General features: G+C 45.2%; 1 protein-coding gene across 5 annotated transcripts in view; it reads right to left on the reverse strand.

Moving 5' to 3' along the window:
- The window catches only part of LOC311527015 (syntaxin-binding protein 4-like), a 119,936-nt gene that overhangs the window by 57,982 nt on the left and 37,100 nt on the right, over positions 1-24,854 (reverse strand). For all 5 annotated transcript variants that reach the window (XM_084640546.1, XM_084640543.1, XM_084640545.1 and 2 more), the window contains exons 2-4: positions 21,088-21,161; positions 1,164-1,259; positions 446-515 (exon numbers count right to left, since the gene is read on the reverse strand). In XM_084640546.1, the coding sequence (XP_084496672.1) occupies positions 446-515; positions 1,164-1,259; positions 21,088-21,161 (240 nt within the window). The remainder of the gene's footprint in view (positions 1-445; positions 516-1,163; positions 1,260-21,087; positions 21,162-24,854) is intronic.

Consider the following 24,854-nt stretch of genomic DNA (forward strand, 5'->3'; position numbering starts at 1 on the left):
GCTGGTATAAAGAGCCTTTACCTTTCTACATAAGAGGTGCAGCCCAGAATCAGACTTTCGTCTTTTGTTGTGTTTGCATAGTGTCGGGTGCACTGTTATTGCACAGAGCGTCAAAGTAACAAATACTGGGGCAATGAAGTTATCTCCACTTCCTCTGACCTCAGAGGGTGGGTGGGTTCAGGTTGAGTTTTCATTCTGGATACTTCCAATACAGTTTGGGATTCTTTGCGCTATTACAAGGAAGCTTTTCTTTATAGAAGAAGAACTTTATAGGGAGGCTTGCCTAGGAAAGGAGCGTTGGATGGATAGCACTGGAACCAGAAGCCCATTGTTTATGTACAGAACATGGACAGCAGCAACACTGCAACGTTCTTCACGCCAACTGTTCCCCAACACACATTACAGGACTTCATGGAACTGAAATGAATGCATTTGGATATGGTACCTCTCACTCGTGACTCCAATCAAAGAATCTCCATTGACCTCCAAGATCTGGTCTCCTGGCTGCAGGCGTCCTAAACAAAGAAACCGGGAGACATTGAATGGATGGTTAATCCATCCTGTACTATGCTTTAATTCCCTGGAAGGCATAAAGGCAAATCACAAAATGCAGAAGGTTTTGGGGATGTCTAGAATTGTTCCTGTATCTGGAGATGCTAATGATTATATGTCTTAGATTAGTTTGGATTGTTAGACCATTGGTTAACTGATCAAGAGACACAATTCTGTTTGGAAAAAACAATGATGGTTTGGGTTCAAAGGGGCCAAATCTTGAGAATTCTGGCCAGTTCCCACTACCTCCTTACTCAGGAGAAACTCACTGGAGGTTTGCCTGAGCGAAGAGTGAGCAAAATCGAGCAAGTGTCTCAGGAGGTCTTTGTGGACTGGAGGCAAGACACAACTAATGAGATCTGATTTTAAAAACAGAATCCTAAAATGGAGAGAATCTGCTGTGTAGCATGGATATGTTTCCGTGCAGGGGGTGGAGTGATCACCTAAACACCTTAGAAACAAGAGAGCAGGTTTGACCTTAGACATGAAAATAGTTTGCCAGAAGATCTAGAAGCAGGTTTAGGAAGAAGCATCAGAAACAGGATCAGTATAAGTACTTGATGTGAGCCAATATAATATCACTACTCAATTTCCCATGGCTTCTAACTCACCATCAGCATAAGCAACACCCCCTGGTAGGATCCTCTTTACATAAACTCCATATTCTTCTCTTGTCAACTCTTTGATGCCACCGATTACCTTAATTCCTAGGAAGAAAAGTCACTCAATTACACAGCAGCTAGCACCAGGCATAACTTCCACAGGAGAGCACTACCATAGGGGTCATGGAGAGTGACAGCTCCAAACACAGCCAACCAACATCACCCCATGTCATGAATACAATCTCCCCTTCACCCCCAGCTTGATTCCACAGATTTCACCAGGGGGATGAAGACTGATTTATACACAAGGCAAATCCAACACAAACCCACATAAGAGGAACTAATACTTGGGATGATGTTACTTCCCCAGGGTTTGAATAACACCGGTCAATGTAGGGAAAATACTGCACAAATACAGCAAACATTCGCTCAAGTATAAACAGCAAATTCACTTAGATGGCTTCATCAACAGGATACATGTGGAAATATCTGGGGTGGAGGATGCAAGCCAACTACAGATTACTATGGCAACACCAGAGGAGGAGGAGGAACTGGCTGCTCTGCAGGGAGGAGAGTGGCTGTTGGCCATCTTGGGCTGTAGACAGTGCTCCCCCTCGCAGGTCCCCTGTCCAAGGTGGTCAAGAACCAGTGTGCTGAACTGGCAACAGAAGATGAGGAGCGGACCTCAGTGGCTGAGGAGGAGGAGATACTTGTTCCCAAGGCTGGGAAGCTCAAGGCCACTAAGAGGGGGGAAGAGATAGGGTCCTTGGTCTCCTGACCAAGAAGGGGAAGAGCTACCCACAGGTAAGCATAAAAAATGGCAACTTTAACAGAGGGCTAAATGTTGGGAGGGATGGTGGGGGGAAGAAATGGAAAATTACAATAAAGTCATAGGAGCAACAAGAGGGGAATCAATGGAGGAATCTGCTTAGATGTCTATACACAAATGCAAAGAGTACACCGAACAAACAGGAAGAACTAGAAGTATTAGTATATAAACTAAATTATTACTTAATTGGTATCACAGAGACTTGGCAGGATAAATTTCATAACTGAAATAATATTGGAATAGAGGTGTATAGCTTGTTCAGGAAGGACAGGTGGGGGGAAAAGGAAGGAAATGTTGCATTAGAATAAGTATATATATATATACACACACTTGTTCTGAGGACCAGAAGGTGAGAGGCAGACCAGTTAAAAGTCTTTGGGTAAAGATAAAAGGGACAAAAATAGAGGTAGACCACTTCATGGTAGTCGTCTACTATAGATCACCAAATCAGAAAGAGGAGATGGATGAAGGACTTCCAGAACAAACACAGAAATATCCAAAACAAGATCTGGTAATAATGAGGGACTTTAGCTACCCCGACATCCGTTGGAGAAGTAATATGGCAAAACAAAAAATTCCAGTCAGTTCTTATTGGGAATAACTACTTGTTTTACAAAGTGGAGGAAGTAACTAGAGGGACAGCCATTTTAGACTTGATTCTGGCCAACAGTTAGGAATTGGTTACAAATCTGACGCTGGGATGCAATTTGGGTGAAAGTGACCATGAAATGATAAATGTCATGATTTTTAGGATGGGAAGACACCAGAGTAGCAGAATAAGGAAAATGGACTTCAAAAAAGCAGACTTTAAGAGACTCAGAGAACTGGTAGGTAAGGTCCCATGGGAAGAAATTCTATGGGACAAAGGAGTTCAGGAGAGCTCGCAGTTTCTCAATAAGGCATTATTAAAGACAAACCTACAAACTATCCAGATGTGAAGGAAAGTTAAGAAGAATAGTAATAGGCCAATATGGCTGTCACTTGAAAATCAAAAAGGAATCCTACAAAAAGTGGAAACGTAGAAAAATTGCTAAGGAAGAGTACAAAAGAATAGCGCAAGCATATAGGGACAAAACCAGAAAGGCCAAGGCACAAAATGACTTACACCTAGCAAGGAACATAAAAGGCAATAAGAAGAGGTTCTTTAAATTCATTAGGAGCAAGAGAAAGACAAAGGGAAGCATAGGTCTTCTTCTTACTGGGGAAAGAGAGCTAATAACTGATGGTGTCAAGGAGGCTGAGAGTTTAATGCCTATTTTAATGGTGACCAGATACTCAACAGAATGAATCTTAACACGGGAAAAGGAATGCAAGCCAAACTAGGGAAAGAACAGGTTAAAGAATATGAGATAAGTTAGATGTATTCAAGACAGCAGAGCCTGATGAACTAGCAATTATCCTCAAGAACTCAGAGAATGGATGAGGTCCCAGAGAACTGGGGAAGGGCAAACATAACACCTATCTCTAAAAGGGGAAACAAAGAGGCCTGCGGAATTATAGACCAGTCAGCCTAGCCTTGACACCTGGAAAGATTCTGTAACAGATTATTAAACAATCAGTTTGTAAGCACCTAGAGGATAATAGAGGTATAAGGAATAGCCAGCACAGATTTATCAAGAACAAATCATGCCAAACCAACTTAATTTCCTTCTTTAACTGGGTTATCGGCCTAGTGGATGGGGGGTTGCAGTAGATGCGATTTATGTTGATGTAAGTAAGGCTTTTGACACAGTCCCACATGACATTCTCATAAGCAAACGAGGGAAATGTGGTCTAGCTGAAGTTACTATAAGGTGGGTGCATAACTGGTTGAAAGACCATACTCAAAAAGTAAAAAGAAAAGGAGTACTTGTGGCACCTTAGAGACTAACAAATTTACTTGAGCATAAGCTTTCGTGAGCTACAGCTCACTTCATCAGATGCATTCAGCTGTAGCTCACGAAAACTTATGCTCAAATAAATTTGTTAGTCTCTAAGGTGCCACAAGTACTCCTTTTCTTTTTGCGAATACAGACTAACACGGCTGGTACTGTGAAACTCAAGAAGTAGTTATCCATGCTTTACTGTCAAACTGGGAGGGTGTATCAAATGGGTCCCCCAGGGATCTGTCCTGGGTCTGCTACTCTTCAAAATTTTCATTGATGACTTGGATAATGGAGTGGAGAGTAATGACATCAAGCTGGAAGGGGTTGCAAGCATTTTGGAGGGCAGAATTAACATTCAAAGCAACCTTGACACATTAAAGAATTGGTCTGAAATCAACAAGATGAAGTTCAATAAGGAAACACACAACTACAACATGGGGAAGAACTGCCTAGGTGGTAGTACTGCTGAAGAGGATCTGGGGGTTACAGTGGATCACAAATTGAATATGAGTTGACAATGTAGTGCAGTTGCAAAAAGAAGCTGAGATCATTCTGAGTTGTATTAACAGGAGTGTCGAATGCAAGATAGAAGAGGTAGCTGTCCCACTCCAGTTAGGCACTGATGAGGCCTCAGCTGCAGTACTGTGTCCAATTCTGGGTGCTAGACATTAGGAAAGATGTGGATAAATTGGAGAGAGTCCAGAGGAGAGCAAAAAATAATGATAACAGGTTTAGAAAACCTGCCCTCAGAGGAAAGGTTAAAAAAACTGGGCATGTTTAGTCTTGAGAAAGGACGGGCTGAGTGGGGACCTGATAACAGTCTTTAAATACATTAAGGGATGTTACAAAGAATGCCTTGCAGCCATGTCGCCTGCACAGCTGAAAGGTTGGTGGGCCCATCTTGTAAAGTGACTGGGTTTGGGAGTCATGCAGTGGGGAGCAGAAACAATAGTATGTGACCTGGGTGCCCAATGGCACAGCACGAACCACAACCAATAAATAGTACACACGCAAATCAGTCGCCACGGAGTAGAGTATCCAAGGGACCTGTCGCTCAGGAATGACTCCAGAGACCTCCCCACCAAATCATTTCAACTAGACAAATTCAACCAAATCAAATTCTGCTGATGGATAAATCCCTAACACCCAGCTCCAATGTCTGACCAGACTACGAGGGCTGCATCATGGGACCATTATTGTGAACAGCCGCATCTCCAGCCCCTGAGAGAGAGAGAGATCTTCAGCTCTTCCCACAACTTAAGTGTCCAATCAAGCACTAGACTTAACACAGGGAACAGAAATGTCACTGCTAATATACGCTGTTCGGCACATGTTGCATGGTACCCTCTAATGGCTGAGTCACAGAGGGTTAGGAAGCTACCACTGCCTCCAGAGATAAAACCTTTTGGCAGAAGCAGTAGAGGCTCCAGCTTTTAGAGGAAGCCTTTGTGACTTGGGCAGAGCAGATCAGAGATAGCGCATGCTTAGCCCATGAGCATTTCACCACCCTGAACAACAGTGCCACAGAAGAATCCTAGATTTTCATTTTGAAAAGATGGCCACCTCGCATTTAGGACTCTAGCAATATTAACTGATTAAAGCTGGTGTCCTGGCAGTGCCATGGAGAACTCCAAGGCAGGGGGGTTCCATACAGCAGCACCCTAATAATTCCATCCAGCACGTTTCTTTCCTCATTGCACCAACCTGTGTATGCCAGCTAAGATCACATGACTGAAAGCAAGTCATGCCCTCTTGGTGCCAGCTGAGCTTTCAGTGGCATGAACTTCCTCAGTAAGTTCCTCCAGACCACTATGGGAATTTCTTGGTGGGGAAGGGATCCACTTGGCTTCCAGCCCCTTTATTCCTCTGGAGTCGTACACAGGAGCAAGACCATAGTCCAGAATTGGGACCAAATATTCCTACATAGCATTCAAGAGATTTCTGTGTATGAAGAGCAGAGTAAGAGCATCCCCTGCTTTGAGGCTTCTTTGCTAAGGGAGTACCACAACCCATTTCTGCCTCTGAATGCGGCATAGCTGATGTTATTTTAATGCAGGGGTTTTTATGGTGCTTACACATGGCAATGCCGAACTACATAAGCTGCTTGGCAGGAAAAGGCAGAAGAGACTGATTTGTCATGGGCTCATTAAATCCCAATTCTAGGGCTCTGGACTGTGGACAGTGGGATTAAGAGTGCTGGCTTTAATTAACAAATCTTCCCAGAGATCCACTGCTGATCAGACATTTGACTGCACTGAATCCAAGGCAGGAATGGGGCTCTTCAGAAGGCAGAATACATGCCAAAGAATGCTCAGTCCCACACCCCCAACATGGGACGCTGTAGCACCACTGGAAAAGCAACCAACCCAGGTCCTTTATGCCCAGTGGCTTCCTCGTCGAACAGCTCTGAAAAATCCTAATCAACAGGACAGCTTTTAGAAATCAATAGCTATTTTTACTGAGCAGCCTCTGGGGGAGATCTGTGACCTTAATGCCATGCTAAGGGATCTAGATGGAGGTTTGCAAAGCCAACTAAGGGATTTAGCAACACAACTTCCTTTCATTACAATTAATGGGAGTCGTGCAGCTGAATTCCCTGGTCAGCAATGAATATCTCAACATACCGTGACCTTGTTTAGATTTCTGAGCACACCTGCCCATTCATTCCGGATGCCCTTGACATCAAATTCCCCTCACTAGAGCTAAACTGCAGCCATTCCACCCATCCCAGGAGACCTGCAGCCAGCAAGCCAGGCACACTAAATGTAGAAACAATTCTCCTCCTCCATCCATTAATCACCCTTAGGATTCTCACCCTTTTCCAGATGATCACGTGACGAGATGAACTGATGGCCACTGGATGGGGGCCATTCTGGACCTAGGGCAGAGGGAGTTCCAAAGTCAAGGGGTTCTCACAGAGAAGGCCCTGCTAATAGTTTCTTCTTGTTTACAGTCTGAGCTCCTCCGCTGGTCTTGGCTGTGGCTTCCGAAGCAGGCAGGTGATCACAGTTTAAAACTCTGGCTTCATAGTTTAGAACTAGAGCCAGTGAGAATTTTTTCCATATTGCTATATTTGTTTGACCAGAACAAAAATCTTTGCAAAAATGTCCATTTTGGTTGAAGTTTTCCTCAAAAAACCAGAAACCTTTTAGGAACATATTTAAGTTCTCAAAAATCAACATTTTTTTTTAACTGGAAAATTTTTGGAAACCAACCCTTTTCCCTGCGGTCAATTCTTCCCATCAAGAAAATGAAGCACATTCACCAGCATTTCTTTTGAAATGATTTTTTTCTAAAAGTCTCCCATGGAAAATAACTTGCATTTTCCAACCAGCGCCTTACACTTCATCCAGAAACCCACCGGCAGGCAGCAGGACTCCTGGGACGCCAGGTGACGTGCCCACAGTGAGATACCTGGTCAACAAGCAGGCTGCCTTTTCCGGTTCTGAATGTCTTTCAAGGTGCAACTCCTCACAGAGCGCATTGCAGTCTTGAGACAACAAAGGCATGGATGTGTCACAAGATCCTTATGCACAGAAAATGGTCACAGCCCTCTGGCCATATGTAAAACTTAGGCAGCTGACCTCTCCCTGATCTTCTAGGCAGTCCAACCAGCCCCCTGCATTGGGAACCTGAGCAAACCCCGCCTCCATTGGTGGGTCTAGTTTCAATGGAACTTGTGATGCTTTCTCAGGTTACCCAGGATTGAGAGTCACCTGGCTACCCCCCTACCTCCAGCAAGACAGACCTTGCTGGTGCTTACCTGGGTGCCAGCTCCCTGACAACAGCAGCCTGCTACCCACCCAAACAATCTCCTCAGCCCTCACTTGACTTTGTAGTTTATCAATAAGTGCACCCCAGTCCCAGCGCCCCTTTGAAGTGTTCCCCTGTGATATCCAGCTCCTGGCACAAAACAAAATCCATACATGGTTTCTAGAGACAAACAACTTCAACATGCTAACTGTGACACTGCACCCCATATTCTTCATAGTGATATGAGTATGATATGGTTATAGCATAATTATGATGCATTTTATGCAAGATAAGTCATGTGAGAGGTCATTGGAAAAGTCATGATTTGCTGAATATGATTATCCTATTTGTATGCATGTATCATTTTTGTATCTAAAGTTATGAATATTGACTATGTATCTGTATTTCAATTGTAGTTACACCTGGGTAATGCCCACTAGACACAATGCTTTCAGTCTAGACAGCTGGTTGTGAAGGGCCTATTCAGGTCAATGAGCCATTAGGGAGAACAATAGGAGAAGCTTATCTCCCACCTGGTGAGCCTTCCTGAGAACACTACACACAGCCTGTGAGTGATAGCTGCTATAACTCTATAAGGACATGTGACAAGGCCACATGATGCTGGACTCCATCTTGGGATGTCAGTATTTTTCCACAGACTGGTCTGGGAATCAAGCTTTGGAACAAAGGGTTCCCACACTATGCAAAAGCTATATAAGGTGGGGAGTGACATCATCTGTGGTTCTTCACTCCCCACACAAGAAGACCTGAGGAACAAAGACTGAACTGGGGGAAGTGCTGGACCCAGGCTAAAGGGATTTCTAGTCTGTGTATGAAACACCTGGAGAGTCCAAGCTGTAAAGCAAGTGCAGCTTGTCCCTTAAGAATCTGCAACCTGCTTGTATCATTTCTCAGGGTGAGACTCTCCTAATTCTATCCTAACTATCTATCTAGTATGTTAAGCTTAGTTTGTGTTTTTTGTTTATTTGCTAGGTAATCTGCTTTGATCTGTTTACTGGCCCTTATAATCACTTAAATTTATTAACTACAAAAGACAGATTTTGTTTTTGTTTTAGTCAAAATCAGTGAGTTTTGACTGGAGTGCTTGGGGAAAATCTCTGCTTGGTTACCACAAGTGTGCATTGTTCTCCCCACATTGAGGGAGAGGCAGACTGGGTATTAAACCCATACACAGCGAAGGACAGTACTGCTCTGGGGTCCCAGGCTGGGCAGCTGGTGGTTAGAAAGCCTGCGTGTAACTGCAGCTGGGTGTGTCCCTACCTGTGTGAATGCTGGTGAAAGTGCCGGCTGGGGGGCTTTGCAGCTTGTCACAGCAGTACAGTGTGAGAGGGAGCCCAGGCTGGTGTGTCAGGGGGCTCAGTAGTACCCCGGTTCCAGGTGGCACCCATCACACTAAACATCAGTCTAAAAGCTATCTTATCTCACCTACATGCCCTTTACAGTACTTCCACCCAGTGCAGCTGGGGATCCCATTTTCACGAATGTAATCTCTCTGCCCAGTCACTTCCTCAGGTGCAGGATGAAGAGGTGTCCTTTTGCCTTCTCCTTATATCCCCCAAAACTCACAATTGGTCCCCAGCATCAGGATGACACCTAAAGTTAATTCCCTGGTGGGCTGACTTCACATCCTCATGTTGACTTAATATGCTAACAGGGCTTCCACTGGGTTGGCTCACAAGGCTTCATGTGAACCGAGGTGGACAAGGGAATACACATCCTTTGTCTGGCCGAAACCAGTTTGCCAAACCTGCCTTGTGCCAGGCTTTAGGAATGTATTTTCACTGTACATATATAACTTTTTACATAGTATCTGACTAGACACAACAATATTAATGATCAGCATGATCCTGGCTTTCACTGAAAATCTTCCATGACATCATTTATGGATAGATACCATGAAAGTGGGGTGCTAGGTGTAGAGAGTTTTTCAGGCCTGTTAGGAGTTATGTTACAAAGCAGTGACCCCTTGGCCAGTTGGCACCGAGAGGTTCTTAGAGTCACAGAACCTCAGACCTTAATCCATCTCACCCCGACTCTGAGCAATGGCACTGGTCACCTTGGCTGGGGTGGAGGAACTGGAGACCTAGAACTGAGACAGCAGTGTATTGAAGACACCGCAGCCCAGGTTCCCTCCCCAGCCTCCAAATGGCCTCACAAACAAGAGCAGTGGCAAAATGAAACCCACTGGACGCATGCCCCAAGGGAGGGCCCTGAGGGATGGGGAGCCATTGCCCAACACCTTCTGAGAACACTCAGCCAGAAATGAACAAAGCCGGTTGATTCCAAAGCGGCCACGGGAACTATTGATGGCCGCTGCAGCTGCATGCGTGTTTTGGGGAGAGGGACTGGAGCTGGGGGCTGAGGGACCACACACAGGAGCAGCAACTACTACACACTCCAGAAGTGTGCAGTGTGCGCTGCCAGCCAGTGCAGGTGGGAAGATGATAATAATATATGCCTGCAGGCTGACTGTTATCAGTGCTTTATGAAGGGCGGGAGGGATTCATGACCCATTTTACAAACAGAGAGCATAGGGCATGGTGAGTCATTCCGGGATCATGCCCTTGGTCTGATCCCTTAGGGTTGTGTAGTGCTGCTTGTGGACCTCCGGTTCTCCCCCGCTGAACTCAGAAACCATTAAATTGTGAGATGCTGGCTGCTCCCTGAAGTGTGTGTAAGTGCCTCTTTGTCCTATTCCTCCTCCCTCCCCCGAAACTCCCCTTGTGCACAAAAGAAGCCAAGGAAAGGCTCTAAGGGACAGATCCTCGGCAGGTGTAAATTGTCATCGTTCCATGGATTTCATTTGCCCCAGTACATTGATATATACAATACGCCAGGGTTCCCACAACAGCAAGAAGATGCCTGACATCCTGTTAGACTTCCCTGTTTTCTGATGGGCCAAGAGAGATGGATCTGGGTTTTGTAAAAACTCATCAGTTACGGTTCAATTTTACAAAACCAAACTCAGCAGCAAGGATGGTCCAGATTCAGGTCCCATTTTATCAGCTGTTTGTGCATGGATCATCCTTCTCTCCAGAGATGCAAGGCAACCACCTTCCTGGACCACCCACTTCCTGCCATGCCAGCTACATGAAGTTAGCCAGCTAAAACATTTCTTTATAGCTAACCAATGAACTCCATGCTTCATCACGCTACCCAGTGGCCCCACTGAGTGACGTTGTCATTCTATTGATGTTACTTAGAGACACCAGAACAAGAGAAAAAACTTTCTTGAAATGCTTTAATTGCCCCCCACTTTTTAAATGTGGAAGTTTAAAATACTGACCAGTTCTCATAAAAACAAGAAAAAAAATGGTGAAAATTTAATTGACAATCTAAAAATTTCAACCCAACTCTACCATTACCCTGTCTTTCCTCCAGTGCGCTCATCCCTAGCATCCTATTACCCTTTGTTCCTTACATCACGTCTGACAGTTTGTAAACTTCCTTAAGGCAGGGATTGCATCTTTGTGTATATCACATGCCCTAGCACACTAGAGCACCATAAACCAATCTAATCTCAAGTCCAGTGGCAGAGATATAATGTTACATATCTGGCCCATCTGGAAAAGAATCATCATGGTTTTAGACTGGTGATAGCAGAGCTATCTTGAACCATCAGCAAAACAAAAACAGCGTAAATTATGACCTAGCTGCCTTAGCGTCTTTCTGAAGTAGGCACTTGTAAATAACACTTCTAATTAATTAATTGGAGATTATCTGCCCTAACCCAGAGATTATTTTAAATCGCTTATCTCCTTTGCTTTGCCTGGTGAGATGGCCAAGAGTATTTTCAAAGTTCCAAGAAATCACTAGATTTAGAAAGCTACCATGAAGGATGTGTGCATCAGCCTGAGCCGTATCGCTGTGGAGACAGAACCATGGCAGCAAAGTGGGGAGCGCCAGGGCTGGATGAATACCATGGGCTTGACTCCCTGCACTGGCCCACTGGGTGCAGTGAGCACACACCCTTGTGCGCAGCTGGGTACAGCTGTGCTCCGGGGGAAACGTGCCCTGAGGCATAGATGCCGACTTCCCCTCTTTCCCCTGGGTGCTCGACCCCCGCCTCTACCCCTGGCTCCACCCCCACTGCACCCCTTCCATGAGGCCCCACTCCCACCCTGCCTCTTCCCACCCCCATTACAACCCCTTCCCCAAAGTCTCTGCCCCAACTCCACCCCCTCCCTGCCCCTATTCCAACTCCTTCCCCAAATCCCCACCCTGGCCCCACCTCTTCCCCGCCTCCTCCCCTGAGCGTGCCAAGTTCCCACTCCTCCCCCACTTCCCGGAGCGTGCTAACGCTGCCAAACAGCTGTTTGGCAGCGGCCGGGCGGGAAGCGCTGGGAGGTAGGTGGAGGAGCGGGGACGCGGCGCACACAGAGGAGGGGGAGGGGAGCTTGGCTGCCAGTGGGTGCAGAAACCCACTAATTTTTCCCTGGAGCACCCATGGAGCCCTGGAGCACCCATGGAGTCAGCACCTATGCCCTGAGGGATGGCAGGAGGCGACTGGTCCACCATCATCCCCAAGACGCCCAGCCAAGAGAGAGCAGATGGGGCTCCAGAGGAGTCCTACCATTGGAAGATGCCTAAAAATGTGCTGAGTCCGCACATCTCCTCCTCAGAGGCCACCGCTGCCTACTCTTGGAGAGACAATTGCCAGCTGTGGGCCCCCTGTGATGCGGAGGGTGCCCTACAGTACTGGCTTCACCCAGTGCTTCATTTGTAATGAAAGAGGTGCCGGGGCTCAAGCAATTTTTTTACTTTCATAACTGACGCAGCAAGCCTTGCCAGGGCTATGAACTGGCAAGGCTAGAGATGCCGGAGCTCAGCCCTGACACAAATTAAGCACTCACTCCACCACTTGGTGGACTTTGCACTGCCAGGGGGCCCACAGATTGGGTTGTGCCTGCAGAAACTCACATGGGTCAGGGCTGAAGACAGCCCAAGACTGGATTCAGAGGAAGGAAGCACCTTCAGGGCAGGGACCTCGAGGATAGAGCAGCGTTTAGGAAGCTCAGGATTAAATAAATGCAGTGAATTAATTCCTCTCCCACACTAGCAATGGGGATCTAATGGAAGATGAATGGAATGCAGGTTTGCACAACATGCACCCTGTAGAAGGGGAGGAGATCAAGAGACCCTTCACTCTGCTGGGTCATTTTGCCCTTAGGTCGACCCGCACTTCACACTGACTCCCACAGGGGCCACAGACATGCATCCCAAGCAGTATTCGGGCCTCTGAGCACTGCCCACGCATAATGAAGCCACCTGAGGGCAAAAGTACACAGGTGTGTGTGTGTGTGTGTGCCCCACTTCAATTTCTCATTAAATGTCTATGAAGGATGTGATCCTCTTGTCCTTGCACACATTTCTCACAGTCAGGGGCACTTAGAGAGCATGGTTAGAAATGCTGACAAACCTCTTTGCTGAGGAAAGGGGGTGCTGGTCTCTTTCTGTTTCTAATTAGTAAGAAAACTGGAAGACCTCAATTTCTTTGATTATTTTTTGTTAAGCATTAACAGCATGTTGAGCACTATGGGAGACACAGCAATGGGAGAGTGCCAGGGACATTTTTTTAATATGTGTTTTTTCCCTCTGGTCTGGGTTGGTATCAGCAGGATTCATAGAAGACAGGAGTTTCCAGAAGACATCTGAATTAATAGTGCATTAGCACTGGGATAGGAAGGGCTTTTAGGCATAAAGAGTAGCACGGAAGAAGGCACAACAGAGAGAAAAGCTTCAAATTCCTTTTTCTTATTTGCATTTCACAGCCTCCATTAAAGAGCTCAGCCTGGCACCTGTCTTAACCCTAACCACAGTCTGGTCACATATAGTGTACCTGTTAAAGGGACACTGTCTGGTCATTTGGTCCAACGGTATGTTTTTTGTAAAGCCTATTCTTACAAAACCGAAGACCAGTGCAAATATTTCTATTATTTTAAAAATGCCAGTGGATTTTTTTTGTAACCTCAACATTGCAGCATTGCACCTGGGCTAATGCAGGGGAGCCTGAAAGTGAAATTGACTAGAAACTGAGGTGAAATTGACTAGTGTGTTCAAGCTATCCAAAGTGAGCAAAGTGCAAAAACTAAAAACAAGCAGCAAGAAATATGAATTGAATATTGGAAATTCTTTCCATTTTAATAATCTGGGAACATTTGCTCTTTAAAAGTACACCAATTTTAACTGTCTACAACAGCAGTATTGTTAACTAGCCATTGTATTGTGTCCCTCTCCATAATAGCAGTTTTTCATAAGAGCCCATCTTCCAGAGTCAAATTATTACCTGAGAACCTCAGCTTTTAAACAAAAGTTTCTAGCCTTCTCAATTTGTGTAGAAAAGCTTAAAAGATGAACCCAAAAGGTTCAAAAACAAAAAAAAAAGTGAATAAAAATTATTTTTGATAATCTCATTATTTTTAAGTCAGTAGCATGATTGTGGGCATGGCTCGGGATTGTTCAACACTTGGGGTTGGCAATACACCACACAGAACACCAGATAAACCTCAGCCTGAAATTCACTTCCTCCCCACACTGCACAAAGCCTGAGTGAGTGGGCTTACTGCAGCAAACTCTGTGGTAGATGGGATACAGTTCCAGAGTCCCTCTCTGGCTGTCGGAGTAGCCAGGTGGCTAGAATAGTGCCCCTACCCATTATAGACCCTCTACAAGGCACTTGGTCACCACTTGACGCCACATGCCACTGCTCTGTCCCAAAACCCTCTTCTATGCTGGTATGTGCGCATAGCCCACCTCTTCTGTGTATAGGGGCTACAAACTGCCAAGTCCCCCCATACATACACCTGTGTTCTGCTGTTGCATTCCCCCTCTTGCCTAGCAGAAAAACGGTTATATTATGTTGACAGCCTCAGGTAGCCTTCTCCAGGATTTGCAGATGTTTCTCCTGAACATCTAAGGAGACACAATTTATTTTCTACCAAGACCAAGTGCTGTGATTAATAGGCTCTGACAGGACCATTCTGTCTCCTCTGAGTATCTAGAGCTTTAAGGTCTCATTGTGTGCACTTAGACTTTTACTGATGAGGACTCCAACAATCACCCATGCATCTTTCTACACTGTATCAGCTAGAAAAAAAACAGGGAGAAATTATACAAAATATGGGACAGAAATAATGTAAAATTATATATTTGCTGAGAATTACAACTCTAGTGTAACACACACAGGTGTATTTTGAAGACTGCAGAGTCTAGCTGTTCCTCTGTTTAGGTACTGAAAGAAAAAACCTGTAATCACTCATTTCTCCTTAGTGTCCATGAATCAATTGTAATAATGGTTTAATATAGCCAGAGTATCTACAAATCCTCCTTTATCCCCAAAAATGTCATCAGAAAATCCGATCTATTTATTAAAGTCAGTGATTACTCACAGTATTAGTCTCAGACACATTGAAACTTTGATAGGGGAAAACACTGACTTTAACTCCAATATTGGCAAACAAAACAGCCTCCTCCCCTGACTTCCCCCAAAGCCACCCACTCCCACGTGCGTTCCCCCTCCACACACATACACTTAAGAATCAGAACCAAAGCAGTGCAAAGGGCCGTGTCTGTTTCTCACACTTGAAAGGTCTAGTCCCTGCACGCTGCCCCTAATTTGGGTACTAAGAGACTTCAGATTTTTCCACAGCGATATGCAGCTACTTCTAATGCAGCAGAAATTGCATCAGCTGCAGACTCAGAACACCCCTGGGGAAGAGTCTCCTGTTACATACAGAAACCAACCTAAAGGGCTAAATTGTGACACAGCTCAAGCCCTATTTCTATTTTTGGATAAGCATTTTACAACCATAGGATCCTTTTGCATTTGTGTGGCTTAATATTCAGGCTGTTCAACTGCTCTTCTGCACTAGTGCCCTATTTGTGGGAGCAGGAGCAAAGGATGTGGCACGCATAATGGAATGGAAATTATGGGGCTGAATGTGGCCAAGGACAAAACAGGCAGGTGGGAAACCTGACACCAAAGATGGACAAGCAAGAAACCATCTGAGTTGCTGAGGATAGTAAGAAGTAGTATGGAGGAGCTTCTGGAGAAGAGGGAAATGTCTTGGGTGATTGGCTGAGCTGGATAGTTATATATGCAGCGAGGGGAAGATAGCCACAAAGATGAAGGACTGTGGTCCTGAACTTGCCCCACTGAAATCACTGGCAAAACTCCTATTTATTATTATTATTATTATTACAATGGCAAAGACGGGTACAAAGGGCTTTGCCACAGAAATCAGCTGAGGAACAGCAAGAGAGTGCCACTGATTTCAGAGGGAGCAGGCCCCAACGACCAGAAATGGGAGCAGGACATAACCCAGATAGACATGAGGAGGGGGACAAGGCCAGGCTACAGAGAAGTGGGTGTGGAGGAGACTACACATTACCCTGAACCCTAAGGAGGGAGTACTCATCCCAAAGGCTCTAAACAGAGACGGAGACTAAGTCCCTTCTCATCTCTCCTCTGTCCCACCCCAGCTTCCAAGACTTCCTCTCTGCTGAACAAGGGGCCGTCCACTAGCTTAAGCCCTTGTCTGAGCTGACTTATTTTAACCCAACTCATATTTGGGACCAAAATTAAATTGACAGTGCCCCTTTAATTGTGATGGCATCAGTGTCCCAGTATAGTGCTTATTAAGTCATTCTTAGGGCCTGATAATCTAGCCTATTTTGGATCTCTTTAATCTTTCTTTTCTGGCAAAGGTCCTGGACTTGGTACGGGTATCATCAATGGTTTCTCTTTCACAGAGTAAAGGTTTATGGCGGAAATGCCAGGTCAGGGTAGAGCTTAGAATGACCCAGACAGCGTTTGTGTGAGGTTCTTTAGGGTATATTTCAAAATTCAGACCCTGGGGTTGCTCTTTTGCACCAAACCCTGCTCCCTCCTGTGCCATTTGAGAAAATCCTCAGGCCTGTAATCTCATAGTGCCCCTGGATCTCCATCTCCACTACAGGTCAAGGGGTCCCTGGATAAGCTGTTCGTTTAGTCTAGCGGTCATGATCCCTGGTGGCTTTCAGTGACGCTCAACAACTAGGTGCCAAATAGACACTCAGGTCTATTGGATCAGGCACAAAACAAACAACAGACTTGCTTTCAAGCCCCTGCCTTGCCACATTTGCTATGTGACCTTGGGCAAAGTCAGTCATTGTGCTCCAGTTCCCCAGTTTGTAAAACAGAGGTGGTCACGGGTACCCAGCTTTGTAGATGAACTGTACTATGTAAGGGCTAACTATTATTATTGCCCAGGTTGTGATCTGCTGCTCAAAGTTGAGTGTTCATGCATTCCTTGGCTTTCCATCCCAGGTACCAAACCTCAGGATTTGTGACCTTTATCCCTGTTCTTAGACACCGTGGAGCAGACTCCTGTTCCACGCCTAAGCTGACAACGTTCAGTTATGTTTCTCTTACTCCCTCTGTTACACTTGCAGTTTCTGGCTTCTTTTCAGTCTGGGGTCAGGGACAGGTGGCAGGTGAACCACACTCAGCTCAGTTCTAAGATGATGAGGTGAGGATGACTGGACCTCAGCTTTTCTGAGAAATGCTGCTCATCCCACAACAGAACAGGAAGAAAAGCTGAAGGACTGCACTGGAAACAATCACCAGACTTCAGTACCACCAGCTGCATCATATTGCAACACTTTACAAAGGCCTCTCGCCCCTTCTTGGGTAGAGTCTGGTGGAGAGATACAGTTTTAGAACCTGATATAGCAACATATGGATGGAGTATACCATTTAAGGACATGTGAAAGGCTAATGCATGCTAGACAATCTACTGAGCTTCTAGACACTGACCTAGCTAGTGCATTCCCAGAGCTGCAATCCCAGCAACTGAACCAAGTTTGTTCATCTATGGAGCTGAAATTTCCGAGCCACTGGATAATGGAAACGCTTTGAGCTCCCAGTCATTGCACAGGTTAGCCCATCACCAGAGTGGAAGCTCCATAGAGGCAGAGCTATTCCTTCAGTGGACATGACATCACAACTGTCAACCAACTCATTCCGACGGCTGAAAATAGACAGCTACCAAACAACCGTGCACTAGTTTCTCAGGAGAGCTGAAATTCCACTTACTAGTTCATCTGCAGAGCTGAAATTCTTAGCACCTCTTTCTCTTTGGCTATGATTGTTGAAGAGTCTCGCTGATTGCTCCCCATCATGAATTCAGATGGATTTGTCATTTCTTTTTTTTTTTTTTTTAAGTATGCACTCTACGGAACATAATGTGTTACTCTGGCTCTCACCTTCCATGATAAGGATTTGCAGCTGCTCTGGGCTGTAAAGTAGTTCTACTTTATGTTAGTGGCCAACTTTGGCCTCCACCCGACTCCTTCGGCCGCATCTTCTGTGCTGTGCTGGTAACACTGCACACAAACCTAGCCAAAAACTTCATGCTTTTAAAAACTAAAATATGGGTCAGATCCTCAGCTGGTGCAAACTACCATAAATTGACTCAAAGGGCTGGCTGAAAGTTTTCCATAGGAGCTGTTTTGCAACAGGAAATTGGATTTTTGACTAAAAATTTTCATTAAAAAGAGCCAATTTCTATTTTGGGGGATTTTTTAGTTGTTGAAACACAGAACTGAAAACTGGCCAAAAGCCAAAATATTTTGATTCTGAAATGCCATAGTGGTGCCTGATGGGAATTACAGTTCCAGTGACTCATGCTCCCATTCTCTTTCCACAGGCCAGGCTCCTCAGCCAGATTTCATCTGTCAGGTTGTACCATGGCCACAATGCACTGCCTCCTCTCACCAAGAGGTGCATGGTGCATCATGGGAGACATGGTTTGACCATGAAGCGCAGCCCACTGAGAAGAATGGGAGCATGAAGCACCAGAACTACAACTTCCATGATTCACCACAGCACCATTTCAGAATCAAAATATTTCACTTTATGGCTGATTTTTTTTTCTTGGCCAAAAAACTGCAAAATTTTCCATGGACATGTGACCCCCCAAAAATCATTTAATAATTTGGAGGGGGGGGCAGAAAAAAGATTTTACAGCTAGCTCCAAGCTCTGCTACTTCACACCAGCTGAGGATCTGTCTATATGATATTAAGCTTTTATGCTGCATACATTATACACATACACACCCCACTTGTAACAATTGAGGTGATTCTCCTAAATTGAAGGTAGCATTCCAGGATGCAGGTGAACTATTCCTTCAATCTCAGGAAATAATGAGCAGACTAGAATAGAATTTGGGTTTCTGTCCTACCTTTCAAAGTGTAGGTATTACAAAGCACTTCCAAGTCATGAAATGTATGCTGCTAAGGTAACGTCTGCGCAGAGTGCTAGAGCAGTGGTTCTCTACTCCTGTGCAGCACTGCAGACTCTGCTTATGGCAAGAGAGGGAAGCATGAGGTTACTTTAACTACCTATCTCATGGCAGCTCTCACTGGGAGATGGACAATCTGCAGCTGGCCAGGCACCAGAAACAGACCCTCCAATCCACACCTCATGAAGGGCAGAGTTCAATCTAACGAACAGGGAGAACAGGTCAAGTTGTGGCTGGCACTGCATGGGTGCCCAAGGAGCAGAGCATGCATGGCACGTACTTCCTGCCAGCACAAGCAGTAGGCAGCCATAGTCTAGCTGCAGACATCACCGAGTGGAAAAGGGGGGCCAGCTAGCTGCCAAAGACGGGGCATGTCTGGGTGGGCTATAGCATGGTGACAGCCCCATTGCCAGACAGGTGTTCAGAGAGAGTGAGGTTTTCAAAAGCGCTCAGTGCTGGCCTCCCTGCTCCCACTGAAGTCAAGACAAGCATCTGTCTGAGCAACGGTTGTGTTTTCAGGACTGCTTTGTGTTTTCATTGGTCTTAAAGGGCTTGCGGGGAAGAAGAGGCTCATTTGCTCCTCACTGCCTCTGTGAAACACAGTCATTGTTAGGAAGGTCTCAAACCCACGTTTTGATTCACCCAATGCCAAATCCTGGCTGTTTTCAGAAAGTGAATATCCAGAGATGTCAAGTCTAGAAGAGACCATTATGACCATCTAATCCAGGGGTCGGCAACCTTTCAGAAGTGGTGAGCCGAGTCTTCATTTATTCACTTTAATTTAACATTTTGTGTGCCAGTAATACATTTTAATGTTTTTTTAAAGGTCTCCCTCTGTAAGTCTGTATCTTCTATAACTAAACTATTGTCGTATGAAAAGGAAACAAGTTTTCAAAATGTTTCAGAAGCTTCATTTAAAATTAAATTAAAATGCTGACCTTATGCCACCAGCCCTCTCAGCCTGCTGCCAGCCTGAAGTTCTGTTCACCTAGGCCAGCAGCAGGCTGAGCAGGGCCTGCAGCCGGGACCCCGGCTGGCAAGGGGCAGGCAGCCAGAACCCCAGACCGGCAGCAGGCTGAGCGGGGCCGGCAGCTGGGACCCCAGAACAGGAGTGGGCTGAGCGGCTCAGCCCATTGCCACTCAGCCCGCTGCTAGTCTGGGATTCCATCCGCTGGCTCCTGCCAGCCAGGGTCCCAGCTGCCAGCCCCGCTCAGCATGCTGCTGGTCTGGGATCCCGGCTCTGCCCACGCAGAGTGGGTATCTACCTTCTCCCTGGTTCTAGCCCATTCTCTTCCTCTCTCTCTGCACTGAGCTGAGGGTGGGAGTGCACTGAGCACAGGGCTGGGGGTGAAGGAGCAGGCTGGGGTGGGGTGTAGGGTCTGGCCAGGAGCTAGAATGAGGGAGGGGGCTCAGGGTTGGGGCCGGAGGTTTGGGTGTGGAGTGCTTACCTCGGCAGCTCCCATCTGGAGCGAGAGGTGCAGGTGGGAATGTGTCGGGGATGCAGGACCTCCCGTTTGGTGCTCAGGGTGGGGGTGGGAATGTGGGGGGTGCAAGAGTCAGGGCATGGGATGTGAGGGGGCTGGGTATGTGTGGGGGTGCAGGAGTCAGGGCAGGGGGCTGGGGGCATGTAAGGAGGATGCTGGAGTCAGCTTCAATTTCCCGTCATTGAACATTACAATATAATAAAAATAATACACCTACAAAATTATTTTCTCCCAGAGATCTCAGCATATTTTACAACAGTGGAGAAATATGTATGTCCCCATTATACAAGTGGAGAAACTGAGACTCAGAGAGACAAGGACTGACATTTAACAAATATTAGTTTGGGTGCCCCAATCAAGGTGTCTCCAGCTGGCCACTCAAAAATGGAGGTACACAAAACAATCACTGGACATTCTGGAAAATCTGGGCCTCAGTGATTTGTCCAAGGTGACCTGGGAAGGTTGTGGCAGAACTGGGAATAGAATCCAGGTCTCATCACCCACTCTTGTGTATTAACCAGAAGACCAGCACTTTCTTAAGGGTATAGCTCCCTTACATACTCCAGAAGCTATTTAAAAGAAGACACAGCCTTGTACCTGCATGAGGAGGTTGCCACTCAAGATGTTGGAAGCTCAATTTGATGGTGCATTTTCTCCAATACCCCAAGGTGATACTTGCACATCAACTAAGTACTCACCCAGCCCATTTGCACAGTCATAGAAATCAATGCAGTGCACTGTTCGATCCATTCCATATGGTCCCATGAGTGTCCTGGAAAAGAGACCAGATACAGTTTGAAGAGGCGAAAATAGTGACTCTCACACACACACACACACAGAAACCCCCACCCCACCCCGACAATCTCTGCCCATAAAACCATACCAAAAAAACCCACCGTTTCAAAAGACACAAACTGGTGCATGCTGGTAGAGGGCAAAAATAAAACCTCGCAAAGTTACACAGACATAAGCAAATGTATACATACCCACACATGGATGGAAAAGACAGGCACACACATACACACAAAATATATGTGTTTGTGTTCTCAATAAGACCAGCATCCATGTGGAACACCACCACTCTGGCTCATGGATTTATTCCAGATATACATTGGTACACAAATTAGATCTGAATTTGGACCAATAGTCCAACAAGTCTACTGTCAAAAACAGTTTAAACCAACTCATTCTGTAATGAAGGAATTTGGTGAGAGGCGGAGGAGATTTCAGCTCCAAGGTTTTAAAGCACACACCTGATTAACACAGAGGAGCACTGACCAAATTGGAGCTGACTGGAGGACAACTCCATTTTGTGGCAACTTTCAATGTTTTTGTTCAAATGCTTTTGCATCACGTCACACTCTATAGTGAGGTGGGTAGGGCCCTGGCTTGAGAGATCCAAACTCAGCTTCCTGTTCTAGAGCAAGACTTTCATCCCATAGCACCCCAAATCAGGCAGAGTAAGGAATTGAACCTAGTCTCTCACATCCCAGGCCAGTGCCCTACTCACCGAGCTAGAGTGTCTCATGTGTTTCCCCCCTCCTCCAGTCAAAGTGAGGAAGTTCACTACCTCAGTGTGCAGGAGGTCAGACTAGATGATCATGATGGTCCCTTCTGACCGTAAAGTCTATGAGCCTTTCTCTCACCCCCAAACCTTCCCAAACATTATCTATATCTTGACTTTAATAAGGCTTTTGATACTGTCTCGCATGTCCTTCTTGTAAACAAACTAGGGAAGTATAACCTAGATGGAACTACTATAAGGTAGGTATATAACTGGTTGGAAAATCATTCCCAGAGAGCAGTTATCAGTGGTTCACAGTGTCAAGGTTCCTTCCACACTCTGAACGCTAGGGGTCCTGCAGGGATCGGTTCTGGGTCTGGTTCTGTTCAATATCTTCATCCACGATTTAGATAATGGCATAGAGAATACACTTATAAAGTTGTGGACAATACCAAGCTGGGAGAGGTTGCAAATGCTTTGGAGGATAGGATTAAAATTCAAAATGATCTGGACAAACTGGAGAAATGGTTTGAAGTAAATAGGATGAAATTCAAGAAGGACAAATACAAAGTACTCCACTTAGGAAGGAACAATCAGTTGCACAGATACAAAATGGGAAATGTCTGCCTAGGATGAAGTACTGCAGAAAGGGATCTGGGGGTCATAATGGATCACAAGCTGAATATGAGTCAACAGTGTAATGCTGTTGCAAAAAAAGCAAACATCATTCTGCAATGTATTAGCAGGAGTATTGTAGGCAAGACACGAGAAGTAATTTTTCCACTCTACTCTGCACCGATTAGGCCTCAACTGGAGTACTGTGTCCAGTTCTGGGTGCCACATTTCAGGAAGGATGTGGACAAATTGAAGAAAGTCCAGAGAAGAGCAACAAAAATGATTAAAGGTCTAGAAAAATATGACCTATGAGAGAAGATTGAAAAAATTGGGTTTGTTTAGTCTGGAGAAGAGAAGACTGAGAGGGAACATGATAACAGTTTTAAGTACATAAAAGGTTGTTACAAGGAGGAGGGAGAAAAATTGTTCTTCTTAACCTCTGAGGATAGGACAAGAAGCAATGGGCTTAAATTGCAGCAAAGGCGGTTTAGGTTGGACATTATTAGGAAAAACTTCCTAAATGTCAGAGTGGTTAAGCACTGGAATAAATTGCCTAGGGAGGTTGTGGAATCTCCATCGTTGAGGATTTTTAAGAGCAAGTTGGATAAACACCTGTCAGGGATGGTCTAGATAATACTTAGTCCTGCTTTGAGTGCAAGGGACTAGACTAGATGACCTCTAGAGGTCCCTTCCAGTTCTATGATTCTATGATTTCATGGAAACCAATATCTCTCAGCAAAATGTTTTGGCTCGGATGAAATGGCATGTTTTGCTGACATTTCATTTTAGCGAAAACGTTCCGACCTTTCTAGTCAAAAAACAGATGCTCTAGACCTCCAGAATCTGGGACTCCCACTCTCTGACACCCAAGCAAATACATGAGTCCCAATATTAAGTAAAAACAGAAAACATATTAACAAGGTAACTTCAAAACACTTGGGAAGAATCAAGAGGCTGTGTATGTTCCCTAGTAACTCTGACTTCCTCCCAGGCACATAGGTAGAGATCCAGCCTTTCTGACATTTCAGCACAGATATAAATAAGGTCACATTAACACACTATCATCCAGACCCCTGACATCGACAGTGCTACACCAATATATTGCACTACAAGAGATTAGGATAGACAAATTCCCATCCTGAGGCACCACCTAGCTCAAGTTCCCACCATGAAGGCTTTTGAGAGACATTTGAGGCAGGACAGACTTCAATGGGAACAGAGTTAGGCCAATGCTGAAGACCTTTAAATTTCTGCCCTTTAATTATTTATTTAAAAATGACTCAAGGCTGCAGAGTGCCTCAGTATTAGACTCAACTTGCCTCAGAAATACAGGTTTTTATTTTATTTGGATCACTAAAGCCCTGTTTAGAATTCAGGTATAGTCCTTTTTCTTCTCCTGGCCCTGAGATACTTTCATGACAGCTGTGTTACATAGGACTTTAACCTAACAAGCCAAAAGTGCCCAAATATTCTAGACAACAACCCAGTACCGAGTCCTCTCTAATTCAGCCTCTTGCCACATACTCTCCTGTTCCCATAGTTCACCTTGGAGGAAAAATGCGTGTTTCGTGATTCAGCATGAGATTTGACATGGGTTGGTCTCAGCAATAACATGGAAGTGGATACAGCAGAGCCTGTTAACCAGATCTAAACCCAACAGGTGATGGGAGGAGTAACCCTTCATTTTTCCAGAAGAGCCTGTAGGGACATCAAGATTTAAATCCTAACTAAGTACCTTCACGCAGCTCAAAACTACCCCTCAGAGACCATAATATCCAAGACTAAGTCTCTGATCAAATTTTACTTTCCAATCAAAAAATCTTCATCCCTCCTACTTCAGTTTCATATTAATCATACTTAATATTTATATAGTATTTTACATATTCGAGGCATTAGATGAACATCTAGGGCCAGTTTCTCAGCTAGTGTAAATCAGAATAGCTCCACTGACTTCAATAGAACTACACCAATTTACTTTAGCAGACTATGTGGCCCTAATTAAGCATATTGAAGTTACAATGCAGAGTTACTTGGATACATGCCTGAAGAAAACGTGTTATTAACAAACAGGAAACTGAGTTTTAACCCAACTCAAACGTAATGTCAGGATAGGGGTTTCATAAAACAGGTGACTAGCTGATTACTCCAAAAATGTTTCCTAAATATGATCCCCCCAAACAATGGAATAAATTAACAAAAACCCAAACTCACACAGCATTAACGTTAGCAGGAACAAGTTTTCTGATCATACAAAATGCATCGCAAAGGAGCAGAGAGGGCTGATTTCGGAGCAAATTACCCTGAGCACAAGGCAGTGTCATACTAGGTGTGTAGGACTTCCAAAAA

This window comes from Lepidochelys olivacea (genome assembly GCF_965140295.1).
Source record: "Lepidochelys olivacea isolate rLepOli2 genome assembly, chromosome: 10".
Lineage (NCBI taxonomy): Eukaryota > Metazoa > Chordata > Testudines > Cheloniidae > Lepidochelys > Lepidochelys olivacea.